The sequence below is a fragment of the Chelonia mydas genome, chromosome 5 (genome assembly GCF_015237465.2).
Source record: "Chelonia mydas isolate rCheMyd1 chromosome 5, rCheMyd1.pri.v2, whole genome shotgun sequence".
NCBI classification, from domain to species: Eukaryota; Metazoa; Chordata; order Testudines; family Cheloniidae; genus Chelonia; species Chelonia mydas.
In genome coordinates, this window is record NC_051245.2 from 60,375,865 (window position 1) to 60,398,356 (window position 22,492).

Below are 22,492 nucleotides of genomic sequence, written 5' to 3' on the forward strand. Positions count from 1 at the left end.
GCTCCACAAGCTGCTGCTGCTGCCTCTTCATGGACTCAGCCCTCCAGCCAGGTCACTGTACATATTTTCCCCTTCCAGGGTACTAAAGGTTTCCTTCTGCAATCCTAAACAATCTTCCCATTCACTGACACATAGTGCTTCTCCCTCAGTGGCTGACAGGGGAACCCAGCCTCACCCTCCACTCTGGGTTGTGGCTCAGGGACCCTCTAGCCAGCAGTCAAAGTCTGTTCCCCCTGTACCTTACTGCTTTTCCCCCAAGCCTTTTCCTTACCATCTAGCACTCCCTGCCCCCACCCCAGGTTCACCAGCTTCATGACTCCTTCCTCCCAGGAAGCAACTGCAATCTACTGGTCTCTGCAACCTCTAAAATCTTCTTCCTTTTCCTAGGGAGTGACTGCAGTCTATTTCCTAACTACCCCAACTCTGCTGCCAGTTTCCTGTCTTTATAGTCCCAGCCCAGTTCGTTCCCCCTCAGCTGGGCTCCCTCAGTCAGTCAGGGGATTACTTAGCCACCTAATTCCCCTCAACTGTGGCTTGTTGGGTTTATTAAACCACTTCTCACTCTGCATTAACCCCTTCTGGGCAACTGGGGTGTAAACACCCCATCACGCCCTCTGAGAGTGCAGCCTTTGACCCAGGTACTATACTTAGGCCAAATTTTTTAAGAATTAGCCACTGATTTGGAGTGTCTCCATTTTGGGGTGGGTGCTCAACCGGATACAGCTTGAGCCTGATTTTCAGAGATGCTAAACACCAGTCGTTCCCATTGACTTCAGCTGGAGTTATGGATGCTCAGCCTCACTGCAAATCAGATCCCAGGTGTCTGAAACTGGGCTCCCAAAACTTGAACAATCCAAAATCAGTGGATACTTTGGAAAAATTTTCACTGTAGTGTCTTCATGAAAGATCCAAGATCAAGCATTTACTGTACCTAACGAAATACATAGCTCTTGTCACTCAAATATTTCTTTTAAAAACAATTTAACCCTCTCTGTCCTAAAGGCTCCCAAACAGTTTACTACTAATTTTGAAATATCAATAGTTTGTTATGAATAAGGGTCAATTTTCTACCAGGGCAGATATACAGCAGTATGTAAATCAGCTATTTATCACATTAACAGTTCAAAAAAACCCAAAAAGCCCAAGTGTCCACAGATTGTTACTATTAAGGCCTGACACAAAATCAAGAAAAGCAAGGAAACAAAATGCAGCTGAGAAATCAGCCTTTATCACACTGTTGCTCCTTCTGTATGATCCTCTGCCATTCCTGTTCTTTCTAAATAATGCCATGCTCTGCCATCAGTGTGAATGATCTTTAAGATCATATAAATATGTATTTAAGCTTGCTTCTAATGGCATCTTCTTTATGACTGATCAACTGCAATTGCCTGAGAGGAGCTGATGGAAGTTAATGGTTAAATATTGTCACAGGGTGACTGGCCCCTTTAATAGGAGTCAGGGCCCACTCTGCCCATGACAAACACATTTTTAACTGAGAGTCTTTTTTTACATCTTTAAGTATTTTTGAAAAACATCTTTCAGGCATGCCATATCAGTCTAAAAGCCAAATAACTAAAATACTATTAAATAATAGAGATAATAGCTACAGCTTTTTAAAAATCTGTTTTTAATGTTTTTGTTTATAACTATGAGCCACAGGATATTTGACTGAGCTATTGATTGGCCATGCCCTTTGCTTCCTGGATGTTTGCAGTGCCATGCACTGTAGCCTACTTGGTCTTAAAATGTAGGACTACTGCACTAATTCACTACATTTAATGGAGCTGACATATGGCTTGATTTTTAGTCTAACCTTTATTGTTTTATTTCACAGGGGCACTTTGCAAATCACCATAAGCAAAACTGCAGGCCTTTAGTTCTAAGTGCATCTCCTTATCAGAACACATGGCACGGCATTATATTGCATACTAATGAGTTGGAGCACTGACTGATAACATACATGCATAGTTAAATAAAATGTTACAACATGAAATAACAGCAAATCCATTTATTTTTGGTAAAGAATGTCACAACAGGAAAAAGATTTACTCTCTGCTACATGCGGTCATAGAGATCTAAATAGCTGGAATAGTATAACCATTAAGAGCTATTTTCCTGATAACTATCTATTACTTTATACACCATCTTTCTATTTTTCTCTGTTATATTAATGGAACTTGACAGTACTTGGCTTACATTTTTACATTTGGTATTCGTTGTGTTTGAAGCAAAACTTCTCATCCTTTATTGCTTCACATTTCTCATAAATTGTGACAATACAACAAAATGATATTTTTAATAAGTGCCTGTCATGAGGCTCGCAAAGTGTTTGCTTAAATAATTTATATTTATGCCTAATGGGATGGAAGCTTGAGTCTTTTCAATCTGTGAACTGAACCATTAATAGTTGAGTTGATTCAAGGGAAAATATACATTTTCCATGGTTGGAGCTCTCCAGAATGCCATTTATTTGAATGAGTAGCTGGTGAGTTCTCATTTCATGAGGCTGGATATATCCACAGGTCTTGGGATAAAATGGGCATTATAAAAGGACACATCTGATTGTCTAGCAAGGTTTTAACTATGCAAGTATGTTGTAGGTAAGGTAAGGTATGGTAAGGTAAGGACTTAGTTGATTTAGACTCCCCCAATCATAATAATGCTTCTGAAATGATTGGAAAAGGTTTTCCTAAAATTTTTTCATTTAAATTTATTTTCAAAGCTGAACACTGCAGACTTTAGGAGCCTACTGGTTAGGAGCCTATTGCTTCCTAAAGTCTGTAATGTTAGAAAAATGGCACTGGGAAATTTTAGTTTGCTGTTCCAACAGAAATCTATGAGTTGTAATGATTCACCAGCTGCCTCCTTCTATTCCTAGTCACACAGAAACGAACACTCAAATATCATTTCTGTAAGCCTACCAGCTGCATATAAGGCAACACATAGTAGAACTTTAAGCCTTTCCACCTAGCTTAAATTTAGAACACTAACATTTAAAGGCTCAATTTCCCCTGTGCACGATACTACTGGTGCAGTAGTGAGTGGATGGGGGACACATTATGAAGCCAGTTACATCTTCCTGACCCTGAGCTGGTTTTGTGCTAACATAAGAACAGCCTAGGGTGTGCTCTAAATTGAATAACTAGTATATGGTTCCTAATGAGCCATATGTCAGTGGAGGATTGATATAGCAGAATTGCCCTCCACCGTGTCCCTGTCCAGTCCCTGGCTCCCCTGCCCTGCCCTTCCTTGCCATGACCCTAAATCTCCATCAGACTTACACCAGCCAAGAGTTCCCCTTTTCAAAGAAAATTGTCCACGGACAATTTACTGTGAGACTGTATAAGGGCCTGATGCTCCCTTGCTTGGTACCTGGGGTTGTCTTTACCCACCTTTTGCAAAAACAGATGTTAAATTGTTGCTATTCTGATTGCAAGGGAGTGGAAAAATCAAGATCTCTATGCTCGTGTGTCACTTCATTATAAAGCTGGTACATGTGACACACGAGCTTCTGTTAGTGATCACAGACAGACAGAATGCTTTTATATTTCAGACCCACAGGGGACTGATCTGCTGTCACTGAAGTCAATGGCAAAACTCTCATTGCCTTGAAGGTGAAAGATCAGGCCCACAATATCATCTTGTGCCCATTGCAGAGAACTCCTTTATAAATCTCTGTATACAACAAAATATATATTATCTTCTCTCCCCTGCCTGCCCCTCTCTCAGGGATGAGGACACTCATTCTTTGTAACTCTAATTACATTTCATATTTCCCAACTAAACGAATCCATAACCTGCCTTTGTCTTTTCTTCAAAAATGTTAAGACCACACACTCTGGGCTCTGCTAACATACTGTATTATGCTATTATTAGACAAATGTAATTTTAACATCACATCACATACATGTTGCAGCCTGTAATTGGAACATGCCTTTTAAAAATACTTTATTGGATGAAATTGTCTCTTTCTCAAGAAAAATCTGGTGCTTTAATATATTTTATTATGCCTTTTAAAATTCTGTCTGTTTGATAAAAGCTTTGATATATTATAAATACCTGTAAAGAAAATATAATTTAAAATTCTGAGAGAAAACATTTTAGTCTTTTTTTTTTTTCGTTTTACATTTTCACAAAACCTACACAGGCACCAAGAAAAGACTAACAAAAATAATTTACGTCTGTACAATATACTCTGGGTTGGAAAGATTCAAGAGACAGATTTTCAGCAGGTTAGTTTTAAAGCTGGTCTCTGATGAAACTTTGGCTACAGCATGAGGTCTGGACTTAAACAAAGGAAGAGTCATGTCTATTCCACATGGTTAACACGAGCACTGCATTCACGGACTGGCCATTGTTGCTGCTGCTGCTACCAAAGGTAAGCAGTAATCATTTTCACTGACAGCGAGGACTAGTGGTTACTGCTGTTCATTGAAGAAAGCAGCCTCTAAAAATCTTGACACAACAATAGAGCTGGACTGATACAACAAGAGCTAGGTGAAATTTTGCACCTGAAATTTTGTCTGGCAAAAAATGCAGATTTGGTGACACCAAAACATTTAGCAAATTTGTGTCCATTTTATCTTAACTGTTCATATATAAAAAAAGAAAATTTCTGAAAATGTCAGAACATTTTCTTTGGACATTTTTTAAATGAAACATTTTCATTTTCGATTTGAAGCACCTTTTTGATTTGAAATTTCCTTCACTTTTTTAAAAAAAACAAAACTACTTGAAATTGAAATGAAACATTTCCTTTTGAGTCAAACAAAATGTCTGACCCAAAACAATTTTTTCACTTTTGGATTTAATGAATTTTTGAAAGATTTTGGTTTGAGGCCAACCGAAAAATAAAATTAAAACATTTTTGGAATTGCCAGTGCACCAGAAAATCAGTTATTCATTCAGCTGTACACACATCCTAACAGTGTTGTGTTCTTGACAGGGTAGCTCCCAGTTCTGAAAATTAAAATGTGAGTGGAAATTATCCTGCACTTCCTCCTGCCCAGTGCTACCTCTCAAATTAGTCAAGGTCAGTCGTCTCTGAACTGCCTGTCTCTCTAAATGCTAGTAGAATTAAGGAACATCATGAGAATGCTTTTTGGTTTGGACCATTTCAATATTTTGACTGCTTTCCATGCTAAAGAAAATGTTGCAAATTAGCACAGAGAGAAGAGGAGATTTAGTAACAAGAGACAAATCAAACAGGAAGTCACAACCTTGAGAAGTGGGTAGAATATGATTCTCCTTTCACTCATGCTGGTGTAAATCAGGAGAAATTCCTTACATCAATTGAGTTGCATTAGTGTAAAGCTGGCTTCATGCAGAATTAGGCCCTAGAAATGTATACTACTACTGGAATGAATGAGAAATCAGAGATTTTCAAAGTTGTTATAAAAGAAATCCTGCTATTTTTTATTGGTTAATTTAACAGTCGTTACTATGAGAGTAACCAGGTTTTGTTTTAAATAACAGAATTTCACAACAGCTTTGAAAGTCTGTGTCCAATTTGATGAAGCATTAGCAAAATGTTAAGCTCCTAGTTTGAGAGATACCAGCATCATTTATGAAATGGAGATACTGAAACTGTGACAAGTATTTCTAAAAGCTGTTTGGAAAATATAGATAGATAGATAGATAGATAGATAGATAGATAGATAGATAGATAGATGATGTAAAATCTAGTCAATATCTATTCAGGTATCTTTGGCATTGTAGAGAAACACTGCATTTTCCATTTCACTTAGAGACTTTGTATTCCCCTGCCCAGGGTTCCCTCAATTTTTTAGCAGGATATTCAGCTGTGTGCTATTTTTTGACTCTATGAGCAACAAATCATATACCCATCCGGGACACTGGAACAATTTGTATAGTGGGGGTGCTGAAAGCCACTGAACAAAACTGTAAACTCTGTATATGATGGAAGCCACTCCATACCCCTAGCTCCAGCACCCCTGTACCCATTTTGATTTCAACTAAAATAAATGTATGAAACATTGCTACTCTGACATCCACCATCCCTCAGCCATTTTGTCCCAGATTTTGTCTTCCTACATTAGATAAGGTGATCTGACCACTCCACTCAGCCAGTCCTCCCAGTTTGAATCAGATCTTCTGGATGCAGCACTTTACTTGACAAGAGCTGCTGGAACCATTCTGAGGGACTTCCCTCCATCTCTCTCTCCCTCCTCTCTTTTCTTTTCTGACTTCCGACCTTTCATTTTTCTCTTCCTTGTCTTTGACTGCTGCCTCCTCTTTACTCACATTCCATTTCATCCTTTTTTCCCCTCCTACCTATTCTTTCCTTCCTTTTTCAGGCCCATACGATTTCTTCCTATCTTGTTTTCCTCTCTCTCTCCATTTGCCCCTCACCCCTCCAAAAGATTTAAGAAATGTTGCAATCAGCCATTGGCATGCCCATATCCAGTCTTGCCGTGTTCTCTATGGATAGAAGTCCTTTCCCTAGGCCACAGTGAGATTAGGGAGAAGACAAGCTGGTCACAGGCTTTTGTGCAATATTTCCAACACTGTAGTTACTGATGCCAAGCTCTTTTACACCAGTGTGACTCTGGATTAGCGTAAATCAGGAGTAACTCCCTGGTGTGTCATCAGAATCAAGTCCAATACTTTTCTTCCAGCCAATGGATCATAAGGAATAGTTAAACTCCTGAATTCTCTTGATTTATAACTGTCTGCAAAACTCAAACCCATTGCAAGCTTCCTCTCTGCTCTAGAATTTGCACTGAGACAGAATTTGCAGCCAGCATTAAGTCTTGTGAGAATACCAGGTATGAGAAGAACTGATATGCTCACTACAAGGGAAGATGGTATTTCCCCATTCCTTGGCAGTTCGCATAGCACTGGCAGTCCTGTTCAAAACCATGGCCTGCTAAAGGAATCAAGTGGAAAACAACAGGGAAAGGAAAAAGGGTTTGAAGTGGAGCTGTAGTGTTTTCAGAGGAATATAGTTGCATTTCATGCCAAAAGGAAGAAACTACCTCTTTTGGTGATAATGAAGACAAGATTTGAATAGAGCAGTGGTTCTTAAACTGTGGGTCGGGACCCCATTTTAATGGGGTCACCAGGCCTGGCGTTAGACTTGCTGGGACCAGGGGATGAAGTCGAAGCCTGAGGGCTTCAGCCCTGGGTGGTGGGGCTTAGGTTATAGGCTGCCTGCCTGGGGCTGAAGTCCTTGGGCTTTGCCCGTGCCCCCCCACCTGGGGCAGTGGGGCTCGGGCTTTGGCTTTCCCCACCCCCCACCCGCCCGGGGCAGTGGGGCTCGGATGCGCTAAGGCTTTGGTCCCCCCTCTTGGGGTCATGTAGTAATTTTTGTTGTTAGAAGGGGGTTGTGGTGCAGTGAAGTTTGAGAACCCCTGGAATAGAGCGATCACTGATACCCTTCAGCTTAGTGCCTTGCCACGAACAAATTACACTTCCTATCTGTTTCCCACCCTGCTTCACATCCTAGTTAAGTATGAAGCAATCAAAGTAGTAATCACATGAGTAAAGTGTAGAATATACTTCAGAAAAGGGCAGTGGGGGTGGGGAGCATGAATATTTCCAACTCAGTGCCATACCCTACATTTTAGTTGTCTTCATTCAGAATATCAACCAAGGCTTGCAGCAGTCTATCATCTCTATGTTTGTATGGTTTGGCATTGTAAAAAAGGTCAATGTAGTCACTGTACAGAGTGTCCTCAGAGTCTTTTAACTGGGAGGGTTTGTTTAATTTTTCAAGGGCTTGATAGAAATGTTCATATGGAATATTTAACTTTTCATTTGGAGTCTTCTGTGGTGCTCGATTCTGGGCCATGTGCCGGCTAAAAGCACTTTGCAATAGACGAAGCATTGCCTCTGACAGGATTTTGTCTCCCATTTTATCAGTGCTGCTGCTGGTACCTTCGGTGACCTTGGGTTTTGCACTCAGGTTCTCTTGCGTGGTAGGATCCTAAAATACAGAACAGTATTAAAAGTATTAGGTATCACTGAAATGCTGACTGAAGTAGGTCTTGTTATTAATAGGGATTTGTGTATATGAATAAATGCTATATTGATCATTTAGGAACCATTGGCACCAGGAAAAGGATTGCAAATATCTCGTGCAAAATGTTTAATATCCCAAATAAGTAACAGATCACAAAAGTGTTAATTTGGACTCTACTAGCCAGTTACCCATTCTGTGTACCTAGCTACCATCCTACATTATATAGTGATCCCTGCAGATCTTAAAAGGTAAATACAATTGGATTGGGTACGAACTTGGAAAGAACACCTCTCAGGAGGTGGTGCATGAAGTGGTGACTTAATAGGTGGCACTTTCACCTCTCAAACAGGACTATACCAATACGCCAAAATAATGAATACATTTCTGCTGGGGGTGCTGTTTCAGATGAGACATGAAAATGATGTCCAGATACATTCTGCCCACCATTCCCCCTGTAGTGTCAGCTGACTACAGTTTTACTTCTCTTCCTGTTATACACTGTTGTGGACTGTTGCTGTGCACACAACTACTTCAGTGGCTGATGAATTGATATCTAAATATATCCTAATGATATACCTACCTACTTAATAGGGCTGATGTGAGACTATGTAGTTAATGCCTGTGAATGCTATGAAAAACTTTCAGATAAGCAGGTATTGTAAAAGTGCAAAGCATTATAATCATACTATCTGGCACCAACTCCCAGACACAGAGGCTTGAAACATTATTTTTCAAAAATAATTAGCAGTTCACCTCCAAGCAAAGAAAGAGGAGAAAAAGGAACCAAAGGCAACAGCTCTAGTTACCAGAAAAACATTCAGGATCAGAGGTTCCCTAAACTACATAGAACCATTTGTAGTGTGCTTCATTCCAAAATTCACAGCAGGCACCAGAGCTGGCATGCTCTTTTAGGGCCTGATCCTACTCCCACTGGAATCATTATAAGTGATTAGACCCTAAAACGCAGCTTGATTGTTGGAGGGGTCCCTCCCCGCCACTATTCACCTTCTTTACAGACTGAGTGGATAGTTCATTTTGAGAACTGATAACATAAAATGATCATGAGGTCTCTCATATCATGTCATATCAAACCACAAGATAAATGAAACAGTCCATTGTTGGTACATATCACATCACAATACTCAGCTCACAAAAGAACAAGGGCTGGGTGAAATGAATAGAGAGATAGGCACATTCATAAAAGCAAACCACCATTTTTCTAAATTGTTTTAAGAATTAAAAGTAAAATATGTAGGGAACACCACAAAGTGACTGATACCTCTACAAAGTCTGCCATCTTCTCCACTCCTCTTCTGTCATTTTGCACTGCATTGTAGGATGTGTATACACGAGGCTGCTTCATGTGTTCAGGTTGAGTAGAAGTGCCATGCAAAATCAATTTCCAATTCACAATTCTCCCTTCATTCTGCATTCTCCTAGACTAAAGGACAAGCATGAGTATTGTATTAGCATAGACTCAGGAATGAGAGAGGAAGAAAGAGAGAGGACAGCAGATTTCAACAAAGACAGGAGTCACACGAATGGTTTATAGTACTTTTAAATGTAAATTTAGATGCTGATTTACAAGCACTGAAATGATACCGTCAATATGATACATAATGTATGATGCATAGTGGAAGGTAAGAATGAGGCCAGTGATTCTAAACTATCCCAAATATGGCCAAAAGTACATGTATGTTTTTAATATGTATCATTATCATTAGTGTAGTCATTACGGTGGAAATATAGTACAGAAATGTCAAAAATTACTAAACCAGATATTTCATAATGTTAGTACTTGTTCTGAGTCACTGGACAGTGATTTCTGCACTGTGATTTTCAATAATGTTTGTACAGTAGTAACACTGCTCACTACTGCAAGCAATAGGTTTTGGGACCGGGACTATGTAATACAGTAATTTTAAAATCTGATAAGGGAAAAGTCAAGTATGGAATTCTCTGGAACATGTTTTCAACAAACATCATCTTTGGAGTTCTTGCTCAGCTGTCTACCTGAACTAAGACAGCTGCTGAAGATCCATCCATTCTAATAAAACCCTTCCTTACTAGCCTTGAGATTTAAAGGCAACGAACACTATTTAAAATTAGAAGTAAAACTAAGTGAGTGATCTCATTGGGGTACCTATAATTACAAGTATGGTTCAGTAGTGTGAGAAACTGTTTCTGGAATAACAAAGAGTGCCAGAAGCTGAAGAAATGGTGCACTGTTTTTTCAGGGAGGGGAAGGCGGGGTTTGTATGAGAGTTCAGGTATCTCGTATTTGAGATGGAACATGACTATCCATCTAGCTAAAAACAAAATGCTCTTCTTATATACATTCCAAGAAATGTTATGCCTTGTTACAATGAGCTATTGATTAGGGGCACCTCTAACCATGGGATTATCTGACAATCCTACACCGTCCTACATGTAGTATTAACACTACCTCCCGGTGTAGGAATAATGTTTGTTTCTGCCTGCCTTCTTCACCTGCTATGTGCTTGGCATTACCCTGCTGCTTACAAGTTCCTCTCATTCCACAATGCACCATTTATTTCCCTACATGGTGATCCTCCAATTAAAGATGTCCCACGGAGAAAAACAGAATCAGTGTTCCTTTTCCAGGACTAAGGTGTAAAGGATAGATCCTGAAAGGTGCTGAGCACCTTCAATTCCCACTGATTTCTATAGAGACCATAGAGACCTTAGAGACCAAAGTGGTTGGATACTCATATGTCTCATAGGAGGCACTCAGCACCTGATAGGATCTGCCCTTAGTGACAAGCTTATTACCAAACTACTTCAGTGCAATTCTCGATAGGTGAGTGAGCTTGGTTTGATTGCTCTCCCTTTGAAGAGAATGATTTCTCAGTCATCTACCAAGCAGCTTTCTCCTCAAACCTCTCACTGTTGTAATCTATATTCCCATATGGTTTAGTAAACATGTATTATATATCTCTAGATTTCTTAGCTATAATCCTTGTGGATCATTCATTACTTGAGAGCCAATATAGGGGAAGATATACATCAGAATTGTTCTCTGAGGTCAACAGGAATTAAATAGACTCACAAGCTTTGAGTCTATGAAAATTATGCACATGTACCAAGAAGAGACTAGACCTCTCCTTGTGCTTTACTCCCCAGGAAACCAATTTGCAAATAAGCCACTACACATTCCACTCCAAAATCACATAAAAATTGCATTAAATGGTTATTCTTCAGCCATATGAGGAGTATATACAGCATGATAAATTATTAAAATCTAAATTCTGCTGATAGTTGCACTTCCATGAAGAAAAGAAGTACTTGTGGCACCTTAGAGACTAACACATTTATTTGAACATAAGCTTTCGTGAGCTACAGCTCACTTCAGCGGATGCATTCAGTGGAAAATACAGTGGGGAGATTTATATACATAGAGAACATGAAACAGTGGGTGTTTACCATTACACACTGTAACGAGAGTGATCACTTAAGGTGAGCTATTACCAGCAGGAGAGAGTGGGCGGGGGGGGGGGGGGGGAAACCTTTTGTAGTGATAATCAAGGTGGGCCATTTCCAGCAGTTGACAAGAACGTCTGAGAACAGTGGGGATGGGGAGTGGAATAACATGGGGAAATAGTTTTACTTTGTGTAATGACCCATCCACTCCCAGTCTCTATTCAAGCCCTAAGTTAATTGTATCCAGTTTGCAAATTAATTCCAATTCAACAGTCTCTCGTTGGAGTCTGTTTCTGAAGTTTTTTTGTTGGAGGATGGCAACTTTTAGGTCTGTAATAGAGTGACCAAAGAGACTGAAGTGTTCTCCAACTGGTTTTTGACAGTTATAATTCTTGACATCTGATTTGTGTCCATTTATTCTTTTACGCAGAGACTCTCCAGTTTGACCAATGTACATGGCAGAGGGGCATTGCTGGCACATGATGGCATATATCACTTTGGTAGATGTGCAGGTGAACGAGCCTCTGATAGTATGGCTGATGTGATTAGGCCCTATGATGGTGTCCCCTAAATAGATATGTGGACGCAGTTGTCAACGGGCTTTGTTGCAAGGATAGGTTCCTGGGTTAGTGGTTCTGTTGTGTGGTGTGTGGTTGCTGGTGAGTATTTGCTTCAGGTTGGGGGGCTGTCTGTAAGCAAGGACTGGCCTGTCTCCCAAGATCTGTGAGAGTGATGGGTCGTCCTTCAGGATAGGTTGTAGATCCTTGATGATGCGTTGGAGAGGTTTTAGTTGGGGGCTGATCCCACTGAGGGTTACCAAAAGAAACTACACCATTTGCTCAAGAAATTCCCTGAAAAAGCACAGGAACAAATCCGCACAAACACACCCCTGGAATCCCGACCTGGGGTATTCTATCTGCTACCCAAGATCCATAAACCTGGAAATCCTGGACGCCCCATCATCTCAGGCATTGGCAACCCTGACAGCAGGATTGTCTGGCTATGTAGACTCCCTCCTCAGGCCCTACGCTACCAGCACTCCCAGCTATCTTCAAGACACCACTGACTTCCTGAGGAAACTACAATCCATCGGTGATCTTCCTCAAAACACCATCCTGGCCACTCTGGATGTCGAAGCCCTCTACACCAACATTCCACACAAAGATGGACACAAGCTGTCAGGAACAGTATCCCGGAAAATGTCACGGCAAACCTGGTGGCTGAACTTTGTGACTTTGTCCTCACCCATAACTATTTCACATTTGGGAACAATGTATACCTTCAAATCAGCGGCACTGCTATGGGTACCCGCATGGCCCCACAGTATGCCAACATTTTTATGGCTGACTTAGAAACAAACGCTTCCCTCAGCTCTCATCCCCTAATAACCCCTACTCTACTTGCGCTACATTGATGACATCTTCATCATCTGGACCCATGGAAAAGAAGCCCTTCAGGAATTCCACCATGATTTCAACAATTTCCATCCCACCATCAACCTCAAGCCTGGACAAGTCCACACAAGAGATCCACTTCCTGGACACTACGGTGCTAATAAGCGATGGTCACATAAACACCACCCTATAATCGGAAACCTACTGACCGCTATTCCTACCTACATGCCTCCAGCTTTCATCCAGACCACACCACAGCGATCCATTGTCTACAGCCAAGCTCTACGATACAACCGCATTTGCTCCAACCCCTCAGAGACAAACACCTGCAAGATCTCTATCAAGCACTTCTTACAACTACAATACCCACCTGCTGAAGTGAAGAAACAGATTGACAGAGCCAGAAGAGTACCCAGAAGTCACCTACTACAGGACAGGCCCAACAAAGAAATAACAGAATGCCACTAGCCATCACCTTCAGCCCCCAACTAAAACCTCTCCAACGCATCATCAAGGATCTACAACCTTATCCTGAAGGACGACCCATCACTTTTCACAGATCTTGGGAGACAGGCCAGTCCTTGCTTACAGACAGCCCCCCAACCCTGAAGCATATACTCACCAGCACACACACACCACACAACAGAACCACTAACCCAGGAACCTAATCCTTGCAACAAAGCCCATTGCCAACTGCGTCCACATATCTATTTAGGGGACACCATCATAGGGCCTAATCACATCAGCCATACTATCAGAGGCTCGTTCACCTGCACATCTACCAAAGTGATATATGCCATCACGTGCCAGCAATGCCACCTCTGCCATGTACATTGGTCAAACTGGAGGAGTCACTTCGTAAAAGAATAAATGGACACAAATCAGATGTCAAGAATTATAACATTCAAAAACCAGTGGGAGAACACTTCAATCTCTTTGGTCACTCTATTACAGACCTAAAAGTTGCCATCCTCCAACAAAAACTCAAAAACAGACTCCAACGACGAGACTGTTGAATTGGAATTAATTTGCAAACTGGATACTTGAATAGAGACTGGGAGTGGATGGGTCATTACACAAAGTAAAACTATTTCCCCATGTTTATTCCACTCCCCATCCCCCACTGTTTCTCAGACGTCTTGTCAACTGCTGGAAATGGCCCACCTTGATTATCACTACAAAAGGTTTCCTACCCCCGCCCCCGCTCTCCTACTGGTAATAGCTCACCCTAAGTGATCACTCTTGTTACAGTGTGTATGGTAACACCCATTGTTTCATGTTCTCTATGTATATAAATCTCCCCACTGTATTTTCCACTGAATGCGTCTGCTGAAGTGAGCTGTAGCTCACGAAAGCTTATGCTCAAATAAATGTGTTAGTCTCTAAGGTGCCACAAGTACCTTTTCCTTTTGCGAATACACACTAACACGGCTGCTACTCTGAAACTTCCATGAAGTTATCCTGGTTTTACACAGCTGAATTTGGCCCAATCTTTTGAGTTTCTATCTCTTTAGCCTGTCCTTTTCCACTTTTATCCAAGTGCATGTTTTGTTTTGTTTTTAAATAAATTAGTTTTTCACTGAACAAACTCCAGCTGTTCTCCATACTGGATGATGTTAGTGATCCACTGGTCTATGTCCCCAACTCATACACTTGGCTAATTAGCACACACGTATACTTACCACATCAGTAATTCTCAAAGTCCAAATGCCTTTTGGATTCTCTCCCCATGTGTGAACAGACATGAAGTCCCAGTTTTTAAAACCATTGGGAGACTTATCTCTCTCTCTTTCAGCCAGTAAGACAGTGTTGGTTCCTGTGTTAGTGCAACAAACAAACATTAATGGAGTTAGTGAGCGTCCATTGACTTTGTTGAACTACAGCTCCTGTAAATCCTCCCCTCATATCTGCTCTCCATTCATCACCTTGTAGAGATTTTTGCCTATCATCAAGAACTGCCCACCTCGTTAAACAATACCCATGTTTGCTTTAAGACTGAATAGACCATTTGACTGTTGATCCAAGGCTCTCTTATCTTTCATACTATCAAACCACCAACTGCACTCTACTATCACCTGGAGCAGTTACACTTGCTTTTGGTTTGATTATGGGATGGGACAATGTTACTTCTGGACATTAGCTGTTAAACCCTTTTCAAAGCAGTATTTACTACAGAGGGTTGCAGTTAATCCAGGAGATATAATGGAGTATCAGAATCACACCAGCAAGGATCTCACACCCTAACAGACAGGAACATACACCCACAAGGGAAGAGCTTGTAGGAATTAGGAAGGGCATGTCATGCGTTCCTACCTTATGATGTCATTCAGTAATAAAAAACAGAACTGTGGAAAGCTTTCCCCACTTTAACCTCTGTGGGTCAAATTCTGCTCACAAAGTTTGCATGGGCGTAAATGAGAGCAGAATTTATCACTGTGTTTTCAATGAGTGTGGGGTGTATCTTAGGCCATGTCTACACTAATGGCACTACAGCGGTACACCTGTGGTACTACAGCCATACTTCTGTAGTGCTGAAGTGCAGGCACCTCCTACAAAAACAGAAAGGGGTTTTCATCAGCGTAGTTAGTCCACCTTTCCAAATGGCAGCAGCTAGGTTGTCAGAATAATTCTTCTGTTGCCCTAGCCATGTCTAGTTCAGGAGTTACGTTGGCGGTATGAATTTTTCACAACCCTGAGCACTGTAGCTCTGCTGACCTAACTTTTAAGTGTAGACCAGCCTCATACTCAGGCCAAGTCTACAGTATGGGGACGTTAGTGGCACAGCTATGTTGCCGTAGCGATGCTGGTGTAACCCATAGTGCAGGCACAGTCTACAGTGATGGAAGGGGTTTTTCTATTGCTGTAGGAACACCACTTCCCTGATCGATGACGGTAGCTAGGTTGAACGGAAGCACTCTTCCATCAACCTAGCTGAATCTGCACCGGGGTTAGGTTAGTGTAGACTGTAGCTATGCCATGCAGGAGGTGATTTTTTTCATATCCTTGAGCAAAGTACCTATGTGGACCTAAATTTTATGTATAGGCAAGGCCCGGGTTACATTGTAACACCATGGTGACGAGCTGTAACAGGGGAAAGGCATTTTCACTATAGTATTGGCCTGAGTAAAAGCTACTACTTGCGTCTTGCTTCCAACACTCCTGCTAATACAATCCCAGAATGATGTTTTGCTTTTTTTGCAACAGTGTTACACTGTTGACTACATAGTTTAGCTTGTAATCCAGTATGGACCCCGAGATCTCTTTCTGCAGTACTCCTTCCTAGGCAGTCATTTCCCATTTTGTATGTGTGCAACTGATTGTTCCTTCCTAAGTGGAGTATTTTGCATTTGTCCTTACTGAATTTCACCCTATTTATTTCAGACCATTTCTCCAGTTTGTCCAGATCATTTTGGATTTTAATCCCATCCTCCAAAGTACTTGCAACCCTGCCCAGCTTGGTATCTTCTAAAAACTTTATAAGTGTACTCCTCTATGCCATTTATCTAAATCATTGATGAAGATATAGAACAAACCAGACCAGAACAGATCCCATGGGACCCCACTTGATATGCCCTTCCAGGTTGACTATGAAATACTGTAACTATTCTCTGGGAAGTTTTTTCAATCTGTTATGCATCCACCTTATAGTAGCTCCATGTAGGTTGTATTTCCCTAGTTTTCTTATCTATCTATTCCCAGACAAAAACTAAACTAAGATGGAGTCAGTGCTGAGAGTATGGCTCAGTAATTTAGAGTAAAATATGTTTCAGGGATGTTGCAATAAAAACAGACATTGTAAACTAGGAAATTCAGAGTAAGGTTATACTTGAAAGAAATCCAAATGAGTTAAGGGTGCAAATGCACAACCCAAAGAACCCTAACTCTGCCTTCTAGCGATACTGTGCAATAAGTATATGATTAGGATTATGCAGTTTAGTGTTGTGGTCTCAGATTAGATAACACTGATCTCAAAGACGATATTAAATTTCTACCCCTCAACCCTGTGTCATTTCAGGCAAAGTTAAGATTACTTGTTTATATATATTTTAATGCAACCATCACTGTAATATCTAGGTGCCTGATACAAACATAATGCCTCCATTCAGGAGATGCAGTTGCTCACCCTCATCCCAGAGCTCCTTTGACTCACTGAGTCATTGTCTGGCCCCTACAAAGCATAAACTACAAGCTGGTGGCCTACAGAAACCCCCAAAATGGGCTACACACCCTCAGCACTGGAACACTATACCCAGAAGTCTTGTCTCTGGAATAAGGGACATCAGAAAATGATGCCTCAAAACTAACCAATCACTGTTTCCAACCCTGCAATATAATTTTCCTTTATGATTGCTACCTCTGAGGTACAAAAAATGGGACTCTGGAGTGATTCTGAAGCTGGTAAAAGTAGAGAGGCTGGCAGTATCTACTGAGCATCCTTACAGAATTCTCAGGACAGCTACCTCACAAAAGGAACAATCCTCAGAAAACCTGGATGGGTGGCAAACCTACTTTCAGTTATCATTTTCAGTTACCATTTTGAGGTCTTTGCTTTCAAGAATAACTTAAAAGACAAGGAGGTAGATAGTGGGGCATAGGCAGCCAAATTCCTGCCTTCACCACATGCTTCCTCCAGGAGTAGCAATGAGGATCTGGGCCTTTAAGGCTGAGCTTCCCAGACAGAGTCTGGGCAAGGTGCTTTGAAGTGCCTGCAGATGTGCACAGCCAGTTGGAACTGGACATAGAAGAAAGCAGAGATTTTGCAAGCACCTGAAGCGCTGAGAGATCCCTGAGCACCACACCAAGCATGCACCTTTTTGGAAGTAATTACTTTTCCTATAATGTATTCAGCCGTTTCTAACACAGGGAGATTAAGTGATTTTTATATAAAGATTAATAAAATCAATGTCTTACACTGCAACAGCAGAAACTAATCATTTCTTTGAACACATTTGTTTGCCTCTTGTACCTGATGGGGAAGTGAGGGTGACGTGAAGATCACCTCTGCGGGAATATTCAATCGTTGCTTCAAACTGCACATGCTCCAGAGATGTGACAGAATTTTCTTGCCCTTCACAAGCTTTTGTGGGAATTTCAATGGTTACTTCTCCGTTTGCTCTTAATAACCTAGCAAAGATACAGGGATTATTTGGTTACCTACTAGCTTATTACACAAAGTCCAATGGATGCATTTTACACCTGTATCATGAACGATCAGACTGGGGGGAAGATGTACTGCACTCCTTGTTCATCCCAAACTGCCAGTGGAACCCCCGGGAGCTCTGAGTGCACACAAAATACAGAAATCAGCCAAACTGTTTAAACCGACTGGGCCTGATTTCTTCCACACACTACGGAAGCAAGCAAGCGGGAAAATCAATATGTTCTTTCAAGTCTTAATGTCTACACTGCTCTCCAAGAGACTCCTAAAAGACATTCTCTTAAAAAACCAGCATCACATGAGTGTATCAGATGTACATGTTGTTTGCCTCAGTAAAATCACCGGCAGGAATATTATTGTATAGTTACAATGGCTGGAAAAAGCTGCAGCGACTGTAGCCCTCTAATCATTCCTAGAATAGAGCCTACACCTTCCCGACATTTTCAAAGCATTGTGCGTGGCTTTCTCTGTACAATTCTCATTAACTTTAATGAGAATCTGGTGCTTGAATCCCTCCCCACACAATGCATTAAAAATGTAGGAGCTAGCGAGCTTTGTTTTTGTAATGCAACATAAAAGGATTGCAGTAATGATACCTAACTAATAAGTTTCATGCACGTCAGCTCTCTGTATTAAATTCAAAACACAAAGGAAAACAGAACAGATTGGGGAAAAAAGGCAAGAGAGTTTAAAAAAGCACTATAATAAAAACAACATAAATAAACAGGTTACCAAGAAGTAAAACACCACATAGCTGTAATATACTTTTACATGGTGCACTTAGATGATGTGATTTAAAAATTTGTTATAACTTTCTTTATTTCAAACAGCAAAGCCATAAATTAACCTGTGAAAACCAAAAATAAGAGAGTCTAAAGATCCTTATTGATTAAACAAGTTAATTAATGAGAGCGTCATTATGGCTTGCCTCTATTAATACTGAGTCTATGTGCAATATATAGGAAATATTTTCAGGTATGATATATGAGGTTTTATCAGAGTGCATTTGGGATGGTTGTGTACATAGGTACAGCAGGATGACTGTGAGTTATGCAGTTATCACGAGTGCTGCGGATACAACCTTTATATCACACTGTCATGTTTGGGATATATGTCACATATGTTACAGAAAAAAATATTTTAGGAACAATTTAGAAAAAACAAGTTAAACTATATCAGGGCTATTTCTTGTATTTCTTCATCTTAACTGGTTGGATTTAGCATAACAGTGCTAATAGTCCTGCAGTGTCATCCATCCAGATGCTGGTTACACCTGCAGACAGAATCTTCATTCATTGAATCATGGATCTTAGTATTTTGCAGCAGTCTTACACTGAACTACATAAAACAAATAGATGGGGCATTACTCACCCACTCCCTGGATTCCTGAGAAATAGAGCAAGGCAAAACCAAAGAAACTGAAATTAAATATCTCACTCTCATTTATACCTGTTGGACAAATTTGTGCAAGATACTATCTTCTTGCCTTAGATTAGAGACAGATAAATTGATATGAGGTATTAATTGCAATGCAAATTCTTACCTAGGTTCAAAGCTGTTGTCCTTTACTATACACTCTTTCTTTTCAGGTACTCCTTTCCAGATTTAGGATCAGCTAAATCCACCAGTGCCTTGGCATTAAGCAATCCAAATCCAAATCTGCTATTCACCATCAACCCTGCTCCATTCTTCTTCCATCCAGGATTGTTGGCCAGTGGGTCATATTCTGAAGTCCAGACTACCAAATGCTGCATATCCCTCCAGGTTAGATTAGGGCTGTTTAAAAAAGTCTGGTTAATTCCTACAAAACTGTCAGTCAGCTTTCTCTAATGGTATAATTTTACTCTACACACACAAAGATGTTGAAAAAGCAAAATCTTTTTCTGTTAGGTGCTTATATGCACCCATGCCCCATTACTGTAGTATCTGAGAGCCTCACACACAATGTATTTATCCCAACAAAACTCCAAGATATGGAAGTACTTTTATGGCTATTATACAGATGGGGAACTGAAGCAAAGAGAGACTAAGGGACCAATTTTTAAATGTATTTAGGTACCTGAGTACTTTTAAAAATCTGGCCCTACATGACCTGCCTAAAATAAGTCTCTGGTGAAGCAGGGAATTAAACTCAGGACTTCCAAGTGCCCTAAACACTGGACCATCCCTTCCTCCCTCACAGTGCATTTCTTCTCTGAAAAGGGATTTTGTGAAAACGCTGTTGTGAAGTTCCATGATTTTTCGAAGACATTTTTTCTAACTACCAGACCTGCAAACTCAGCATTGTTCTCTGAGCCCCGATCTACACTACAAAATTACTTTGGTATAACTACATCACTCAAGGGTGTGAATAATTCACACCCCCTGTACAACGTAGTTATGCCACCCTATGCATTGTTGTAGACAGCGCTATGTCAGCGGGAGAGCTTTTCCCACCAACATAGCTACCGCCTCTTGTGGAGGTGGACTTATTAAGACGACAGGAGAGCTCTCTCCCATCGGCTTGGAGCATCTTCACTGGAAGCGTTGCAGCTGCATCGGTGCAGATACACCACTGTAAATTTGCTGTGTACACCTGCCTAGAGAATCAGGCTTGGGTGCTTTCTATTTCATGCATCATCACTAGCACTAATGGTTCTGCAGTCTGAATTAGCACCTCATTTAAACCTGTGCAACCCTATTGTCTTCAGAGTAGGTGCTCACTGACACATGTGCAACCCCATTGCCTTCATGGGTAACTGACTGGAACTTAAGCAATGTCTACACTGCCCTGAAGTTCGGACTAAGGGGGTGTGAATAGCAGTGTGTACCAAAGTTCTGCACTGTAACTCCCTGTGATGGGGGGCTGCCCCTTGCTGGCAGAAAAGGGATTAAAAGCAGCCCTAAGGAGGCTGCACCAGAGGCAGTCAATCAGAGAAGGGCTGAAAGGAGCAGCCAATCAGGGCTGAGCTGCAAAAAGGGAGCTGCAGGGCACAGGAGGGCAGTTCTCTGCTGGGAGCCCAGGGAGGAAGGACTGTGTCTCTGGAGAGCTGAGAGAACTGCCAGCACCCTGGACAGAGCAGTGCTGCTAGCAGGAACCAGGAGAGTGAGAGACAGCTCCTGGCTGGCTGCTGGGGTTTGCAGGCAGAGGCCCTGAGGCAAGGGCAAAGAGGATGCTGGGGCCACGAGAAAGTGACCAGACAATTTGCTGCAGTAGCAACTAGGGGAAGTGGCTGAACAGCAGACTGCAGGTCCCCCAGAAGGGGGGAGCACAGTGTGTGGCATGGCTGGAGGGCTGTGTCACTGAAGAGGGCGTCATGGTCCTTGGAGAGACGTGGACCCTAGAGCAGGAGTGATGGTGGCAAGGCACACCCAAAGAGGGCTAACACACAGAGCTAATTCCCAAGACAGCCAGCAGGAGGTGCCAGTTTGGTAAGCGCACCCTGTTACACTCCCACTATGTGATGCATGGTCAAGAACTAAAGGATTCTTAGTTCTCACTAATGTACTCCTGTTTGAAGAAGGTGATGGCAATGCGAACTAGGAACCTTTTAGTTTGTGCCTGCTGCTTCCACATGGGGGAGTTATCACATAGCACTTTAGTGCACAAGGCTATTCACACCTCCACAGTCCAAACTGCAGGGCAGTGTAGATAAGCCCTCAGTAAACAAACTGTTGCTGATGTCCAGAATGAAACAGAATCCCCAGGCTCACCCTATCTTATCTATGTTGATCTGCCTGGCTAGCAGGGGTTAAAAGGACTACTAACTTATTTTTATCACTAAAGTTAGTAGACCTAACTGACAGGAAGCAGACCTGTTGAGTGAGATGGTGCCATTTTTGTACAGTCACAGTATGAGAGGACTACCTAAGTAGAGAGTTTAGGAAGTCTTACTTTGCATCAAGAGCTAGAGCAAAAATCCCTGCTGCCAATGGAGCAGATGCAGAGGTCCCAGTGTGAGTCTCGGTACATTCGTTGTGAAGATCAGCACTTGTCTGGAAGAAAACATGGCTAATATTAACATGAAAAAGCTGAATAAGCATTATTGTATCCACACATATACACATAGTTATGCATCCTTTATCCAGTGCACCTTAATTCACCGTAGAAAAACTTTCCAGCAGTGAACAAAATAATGGACGCTTAAATCTGAGGATAATTCAGTCTACTCCTCCTACTATATCTATTTCAACTATAATTTTTGTATCAAAATCCCTTGTATTGGAACAAAGTACTCCCACATTGAATATCTTGCCTTATTCTGAGATTTGAGAGATATAAAAATAAGTGATTCAGACTCATTTGTGAATCATAAAAACCCATCATTGTGTTTGGTCTAGAACATTTAAAATTACTGCTTGCTTAAAAATTACTCACAGGATTAGTAGTAGCGTTCTGCTTTCTCTTCAGCAGAAGCACTATAATTTGTAAATGAAACATGCATTTTATTTGAAAATGAAGTACCTAATTCCTCTGCCCATGTGCGTGCAATATATGAAAGTGGATATGCTGAGAGCTTTACATCTCAGCTGCAG

The 22,492-nt window shown here is 41.3% G+C and overlaps 1 protein-coding gene across 1 annotated transcript in view; it reads right to left on the minus strand.

Moving 5' to 3' along the window:
* Positions 1-1,912: 1,912 nt before the first annotated feature.
* The window catches only part of PCSK1 (proprotein convertase subtilisin/kexin type 1), a 40,544-nt gene continuing 19,964 nt past the window's right edge, over positions 1,913-22,492 (minus strand). The window contains 7 exon segments of the mRNA XM_037903271.2: positions 1,913-7,948; positions 9,264-9,425; positions 14,502-14,635; positions 17,786-17,943; positions 19,521-19,581; positions 19,584-19,753; positions 21,852-21,952. Coding sequence (XP_037759199.2) covers positions 7,586-7,948; positions 9,264-9,425; positions 14,502-14,635; positions 17,786-17,943; positions 19,521-19,581; positions 19,584-19,753; positions 21,852-21,952 — 1,149 coding nt within the window. The 3' untranslated portion in view covers positions 1,913-7,585.